Here is a 7,520-nt window from a genome sequence, read left to right on the forward strand (position 1 = left end):
TAAATAAGAGTCTTATAATTGAGTTGCATCGGTTAATGTTAAGGACAAAACTACATCTCCCAAAAGGTTATGTGATGTCTACAAATCTGTGTAGTATTTCTTCACAAAATGACAGAGGACTAAATTGTTAACAAATGATGCTCCACGACCATTTCAAACGTAGAAAAATACTTATCTGTGCTTTAAAAAGATTAGTGGCTGCCGACAAGTTCTCCTTAAATTATTGGTAGAAGAAACTCTTACAATTATAAAATTTAAATATGTTGTTATTAGTAAAAAAAGTCTTCTCAAATTTTGTGATGTTTTTTTTGTTATAAGATCAGTTGTTGAGTTTTGTGAAGTGTTAAAGTGACCACAAATATGGTGGTGAACAGTAAATTTGTGTGGACTTTGACCACCACAAATTTGAGTTTGATTATTCTTTTCATTTTTCTTCATTTCTTAATTTTATATTCTTTTCAAAAAAATTCTTTATCTTCTCTATGACAATTTTTACTTTTCATTTTTTTCTATTCATTTCTTACTTCTATCTTTTATATATATTTATTTTTTAAAAATAAAATTAATTAATGGACCAAAGCATAACAAAAATAAGTTTAGAGACTACAAATAAATAAAGTAAATTTAATCCTTTATTTTTAAGTTATAATGCAATTTTGATTCCGTTAAAGTGTATAATAGTCAAAATGAATATCTATGTATTATAAAACAAAGTCACAATTGGATCAAAATTTCAAAATAAAGACATAATAATAAATAACATTTTAAAAGAAAGTCAAAACAAAACCATTTTTCCGCAAATTTTAAATCAAAATTATTGAAAGTACAACATCGAGAGATAAATAACGATCTTGATATAAGAATAATAAGTTTAAGAAACTTTAGATTAAGTTAAAGATTTGTATCACAGTTTTGCCAACAACAAAAATCACAAAAGTCAATTGAATATAATATCCTTTATCTTTCAAAAAAAATCATTTATCTTTGTTTTGGATCAAAATAATCTTGTATCTTTCTAAACAACAATAATATTAAACTTTTAATATTCTTTTTGTTGAAACTTGTGGAAAAACAATCATATTTTGGTATTTTCCTTCTTCTAAAATACAATTATCATTATATCTTTATTTTTGAATTATAACACAATTTTGATTCCATCATAGTGTATAACAGTCATGAATATATTTATATTAGAAAACAAGCTCACAGTTAAATAAAAATTTAAAAGTAAAGACATAATGATGAATAATATTTTAAAAGAAGGTTAAAACAAAACCATTTTCCCACCAACTTTAAATGAAAATTATTGAAAGTCCAACATTATTACCTCATAGAAATAAACAACCATCTTGATATAAAAATAATAATTTTGTTTAAACTTTAAATTATGTTTAAATTTAAATCAAGTGATCGAGTTAAAGTGACTAATAAATTTTAATTAAAAAAATTATATAAAATAATTTAAATTCAAATTTACAATAATTTTTGATCAAATATTACAATAAAAGAAGAATTACTTAGTTTATCGAAAGAAAAAAAAAAGTAATGATAGTACCACGGTTTTGGCAAAAAAAATAAGGCACAAATGTTTCCTAAAACGACGAAGATAAGTTATAAAACGACACAATGGAGGTGTGGTGGCAGTGTTTTGTTCTCAGAAAGAAGTCGAACGCGTTCAAAAACGACAGTTAATCAAGGAAGAAGAATACTCGAAATCAAGCATGTCGTGTTGTTTACCTTGCTTCGCATCTTTAACATGTGGTCTCTGCTCCTCCGTTGCTTCTGGAATCTCCCAAAAATCCGCTAGAATTGGTTACTGTTTTCTCTTTGGCGCTTCTCTCATCATTTCTTGGATTCTCAGAGAAGTTGGAGCACCCCTTTTGGAGAAACTCCCATGTAACTTCTTTTCTTTTGCTAAATATTACAATTTTATACTCATTTTCTATTTCGTGTTAACAATTCATTGGTTTGTTTTATATTCATAGCCAATGGTTTTTCATAAATTTCATGATTACCAATTGTGTGGATTGAATTTGCCTTTTGGGGTAGCTCATATATCACGTTAATAAATGTATAATTTATTCAATTAAATAGAGAAAAACTTGAAATATTGGTGGAATATCAACACAGAGAGTATGATTATTTAGAATCCCTATAAAAAAGAGTTATTTCCCTTCTTATGATAATCTTTCTATTTGATTGTGTTGTCAAATATTGGCCATGGCTGATTGCGGTGTCAGACTTTTTGACTGCCCTCATGACCAATTTGTGAAGGATTGTGGCACCGTGGTGTTTTATGGTGGACTTTTAGCTTTCTGCAAACCCCAATTGATAATAGTTATTTGTTCAAATTTAGCTACTCAATAATGCTTCAACGCCATTATAGCATTATTTGACTGAATAACATTTCACGGAACAATAGTGATTTTCTCAAATTCTATCATGCTGTAGTGACTATTTAACAACACAAATGTCAGTATATAGGTTTTTGGATACTTTCATGAGCATTTAGTTCTAGTGCATAGACTTGTGTTGGTCAAGCTCTCTTAATTGATACCTTTTGTTCTGCATAACTTTTCTTATGCTGAGATTTTAATGTGTTTTTCTTCCTCTTTTCATTTGGTGTATAAATTCAAACTTACAGGGATAGATTCATCGGATACCCACACGAAGGAATGGTATCAAGTACAAGCAGTTCTTCGCGTGAGCTTGGGAAATTTCTTGTTCTTTGTTGTTTTAGCCCTCATAATGATTGGTGTGAAGGACCAGAATGATAGACGTGATTCATGGCACCATGGTGGATGGACTGTAAAGACAGTGATATGGCTTTTGCTAATTGTCCTTGCTTTCTTCATTCCAGATGCGGTGACGCTAGCGTATGGTATGCTCTGTAACCCATATTTCCTACCCCTTGGTTCCTTGTGAGATTGATGATTGAAACGTGTGTATTTATAATATCTGCAGGATTCATATCAAAATTTGGAGCTGGCTTGTTTTTATTGATTCAAGTGCTAATTTTACTTGACTGTACTCACTCTTGGAACGATGCATGGGTTGAGAAAGATGAACAAAAATGGTATGATTAAATTCTTTATATAATTCTTTTTGGTATGATTTTCTATTTGCCAGTTTGATCTTAATAAATTTGCATATTTAGGTATATTGCTCTACTTGTTGTATCGATCGGATGCTACATTGGAGCATTTGCGGTGTCAGGAATTCTTTTTATTTGGTTCAGCCCTGGTGGATATGACTGTGGTCTCAATGTCTTTTTCCTTGTCACGACGATGATTCTTGCTTTTGTGTTTGCAGTTGTTGCTCTACATCCTAAGGTAACAAATAGAGAATGCCTTTAAGCAATTGAAGCTGTAATATGTTCCATGCTTTTGTGCAATATGAGTTGCTTGGTGATGAGAGAACATGTGACGGTTCTACAATTTTCAGTAACATTCTTTTTGTATGCTTCAATGATATCCATGTTTTTTTGTTGAAGGATAGAAGATAAACTTACTAACTTATTATCGTGTGATTTGTCACTTTTTCCATCATCTATTTGGAACTTGTTGGGTTGGGTCTTGCCTGTTTCCATGGTTATCAACTCGACATTCGGACTGTGAATTGAATCTTATTGTGAATCGTAAGATATATGATCAGTAATTAAAAGTTACATAAAATATATTTTAACATATTGAAACTTTTAAAACATAAAAGTATTATCATTACCAAGTCAAACAACTGAAACATCTCATTGCATAATCTGATATATCAAAATATACATCAAAGAAGTCCAAATGACAAACAGTGGGTGGTTGCACAAATTTCAAGTGTTCATATCATAGATTTGTAGTGCAAAAACAGGTGAACGGAAGCTTGTTGCCAGCATCTGTGATATCACTTTACTGTGCATATGTGTGCTACACGGGTCTTTCTAGCGAACCTCGAGGTTATGAGTGCAATGGTCTCAACAAGTCCAGAGCCGTAAACACGGGCACGCTCATTCTTGGCATGCTAACAACAGTACTGTCCGTGTTGTATTCTGCGCTTCGTGCAGGATCTTCAACCACATTCTTATCACCACCATCTTCACCTAAAGCAGGTAACACAACTCTTTTACCATCTCATATATTTTCATTCATGTGTTGGTATTTCGGATTAAATCCTTTTACGCGGCTCTATATACCATAGTTTTGATAAATATATATGCTAGTTCATACTTCATATCCATATAATAGTTTTTGGAATATGTTTATTCAGGTGAAAGCAAGCCTCTTCTTGAAGAAATGGAAGAAGGAAAGACGAAAAAAGAGGAAAAGCAAGCGCGGCCAGTTAGTTATTCCTATTCATTCTTCCACCTAATATTTGCATTGGCTACCATGTATTCAGCCATGCTTCTATCTGGATGGACGAGCTCGTCTGAAAGCTCGGATCTGATCGATGTTGGTTGGACATCGGTATGGGTTCGGATCGGAACAGAATGGGTTACTGCTGGATTGTATCTGTGGACTCTCTTGGCTCCTTTGATGTTTCCTGATCGTGAATTTGCTTAATTCTATTGTATGGAAACCAATTACCAGGAAACCATTAAAATATTTTATTAAATTTGTATATTCCTATGTGTAAGATAATTAATAATTATATGATCTTATTACTATTAATGTATTATTATTTGTGTATTTGAGTTAATTTGTTGTTGTAAGATAACACAATTTGTGATTTTTTAAATTTTTATTATGATTCGGTATTGTAAATTAAATCATTTAACTCTCTTAGTTAAATTATATATTAAAAAATTCATGTTTTTTATTGACATACCTTAATTATTGATTTTTTCTTCAATATCTTTGTATGTATGTTAATTGTTAATTGAACTTATTGATTTTTTGTTGTTGATTATTCAATTGTATGGTTGACTATGTTTTTCTAATGTTCTTTTTTATGGAAGAGAGAACAATGTGATGGTTTTAATTTCTCTTTTAAGTTTCTGCCCACTTTCCTGTTATTGTTTGGAAGAAATAACTGATTGCAACTATTTTGGAATCAAATCTAAGTCTCTTATCTAACATTATCTTCTGTACTAAAAGCTATAGTCAGTTTCTATATGTGCAATTCACTAGTGAAATGTGATATTTTATTGGCAATGTATCTTATGTTTCGTAATAAATAAGAGACTAAATTACATTCGTGGTCCCTTAACTTAATTTCAGGTAATGTTTTAGTCCTTTTTTTTTTTTTTTTTTTTCCCGATTTAGTCCTTTATTCCTAAAAATATCAAATAAAGTATGAAAATATGAGTTTATTTGAAGATTTGCGTTACGAATTTGATGAAATTTGTATTATATTGAAGAATATAATTAATTTTATGAGTTTTGATTGAATTTTTTTTTGAATTTTTGTATACAAAAGGATATCATTGTTGAAATTTTAAAACATAAAATATCAAATTGTCACTTAAAATTAAAATAAAGGACCAAGTCGGGAAAAAAAAAAGATAAAGGACTAAAACGTTACCTGAAATTAAGTTAAGGGACCACGAATGTAATTTAGCTTAAATAAGATATAGAAATTGTTGTCCTATTAGATTATAGGTCTTACAATTTTTTCCGTTACTTTATTAAAATTGCTTTCATTCGGTGAAAATATCTAGTTTTTAAACCATAAATAATCAATTTTTTTACATAATTGTTTTTTAAACTATGAATAACCAGTTTTAAGAATAGATATTAAAAGATAATCGGTTTTGAAAAGAAAAAAATAATTTAAAATGAAAGTCGAAAATCAGTTGCATAATTAAAAATTAGTTATTTAACTATAACTAACATTACAATCGATTTTTTACCGATTTTAAACCAAAAAATAGATTTAGTTATATCCATAGAAGTTGAATATATTTTCAAAACTATATATATGAGTATTAGTGTTATTTAAGGTGATTTTAGGAGAGATCATTGTTAATTTTCTGTAGTTTTAAAATGAATATGAATTGGATTTAAAAAAAACCAACCGTACATAATAAACTTAAGGGTTTTGTATCAGGCACCCCCCAATTTTACCTGCCACCCCCCAGTCATGACTAAAAGACTATTTTACCCTCCATCTCATCTATAAAAACTCAAAAAAAAATTTACTTTCATTTTTCACCCAACTCATTCGAAATTTTCAAATATTCGAATTTGATCCAACCTATCCCTCGAAAATTTGAAAGATTCGAATCTCAAAAGTAAGTAATTTTTGAAACTTTGCATTTGTTCGAAAGTTTCGAAATGCAATCCTCGAAAGTTTTGGAAGATTCGAAACAAGAAACATTCGAAACTTTACCTGAATGTGAAATGTTCGAAAGCCTTCCTCGAATGTTTTGAAAGCTTCGAAACAAGAAACTTTCGAAAGTTTCTTGTATGTAGAAAGTTTCGAAATTGAAGGCAATGAAACTTTTGAAATCTGAGGGAAAGATTCGAAGTTGAGGGAAAGTTCCGAACTTGAGGGAAAGCTTCGAAATGCATTTCGAAATTTCTAAATTCCTTCAAAGTTTCGAAATAGAGGCTTGAAGGAAATGTGTTTCTATCAACAGTTTCAAAATTTCTATCACCACCTATTTTTTTTATTGTTTATAATTTTTTTATAATATTTATATATTTATATGTTGCAGTGCCTAGGATGAGAGGTGCGTTCGGCCAAATTATTCGCAACATTATAGGTGGTGATAGAGGTGATGGTGCAGAGAGAATTCCACCAACAACATCAAATAGACGACGAAACGAAGCAAATCGTCCAATTAGGCAGCGTCGTCGAAGACAAGACATCCATGATGATGTCGTCGAGTCTACTGCACATGCACATATGAAGGAGGATGTCCCTGAGCCTCAGTTGGAGGAGGATGTCTATGATCTCAGATGGAACATGCTGATGATGCTGGATTCCCCGGAGGACCAATGTTGAGACATGTGTTGACACAGTATGAGCACCACGTGGCTCAGAGGCTATGGGAAAGAGAGGTATATTTCAATTTGAGGCATTTTAAGTATTTAATTCAAGTGTTTATTGAAATATATTTATTCAATTATTTATTTAAATATATTTAATTAATTGTTTATTTAAATTTATATATTTAATTATTAAATTAAGTTTATTTAATTAATTGTTTAGTTAAATGTATTTAATCAATTTATATAAATTAAGTTTATGTAATTAATTGTTTATTTAAATGTATTTATTCAATTATTTATTGAAGTTTATTTATTGAATTATTTATTTATTTAATTAATTGTTTATTTAAATTTATTTATTCAATTATTAATTTAAGGTTGTTTAATTAAGTTTATTTAATTTATTGTTTATTTAAATTTATTTATTCAATTATTTGTTTAAGTTGATTTAATTAATTGTTTATTTAAATATATTTAATTAATTGTTTATTTAAATTTATTTATTCAATTATTAATTTAAGGTTATTTAATTTGTTGTTTAAATAAATTTATTTATTCAATTATTTATTTAAGTTGATTTAATTAATTGTTTATTTAAAT

General features: G+C 29.1%; 1 protein-coding gene across 1 annotated transcript; it reads left to right on the forward strand.

Annotated features, from left to right (window-relative positions):
* Positions 1-1,613: 1,613 nt before the first annotated feature.
* LOC101500367 (uncharacterized) lies at positions 1,614-4,809 on the forward strand. The gene is made up of 6 exons (XM_004486099.4): positions 1,614-1,896; positions 2,645-2,881; positions 2,965-3,076; positions 3,158-3,332; positions 3,859-4,096; positions 4,255-4,809. Exons 1-6 carry the CDS (start codon positions 1,722-1,724, stop codon positions 4,545-4,547), a joined length of 1,230 nt encoding a protein of 409 aa, XP_004486156.1. The 5' UTR covers positions 1,614-1,721; the 3' UTR covers positions 4,548-4,809.
* The last annotated feature ends 2,711 nt before the right edge of the window (positions 4,810-7,520 follow it).

The sequence above is a fragment of the Cicer arietinum genome, chromosome 1, assembly GCF_000331145.2.
Source record: "Cicer arietinum cultivar CDC Frontier isolate Library 1 chromosome 1, Cicar.CDCFrontier_v2.0, whole genome shotgun sequence".
Lineage (NCBI taxonomy): Eukaryota > Viridiplantae > Streptophyta > Magnoliopsida > Fabales > Fabaceae > Cicer > Cicer arietinum.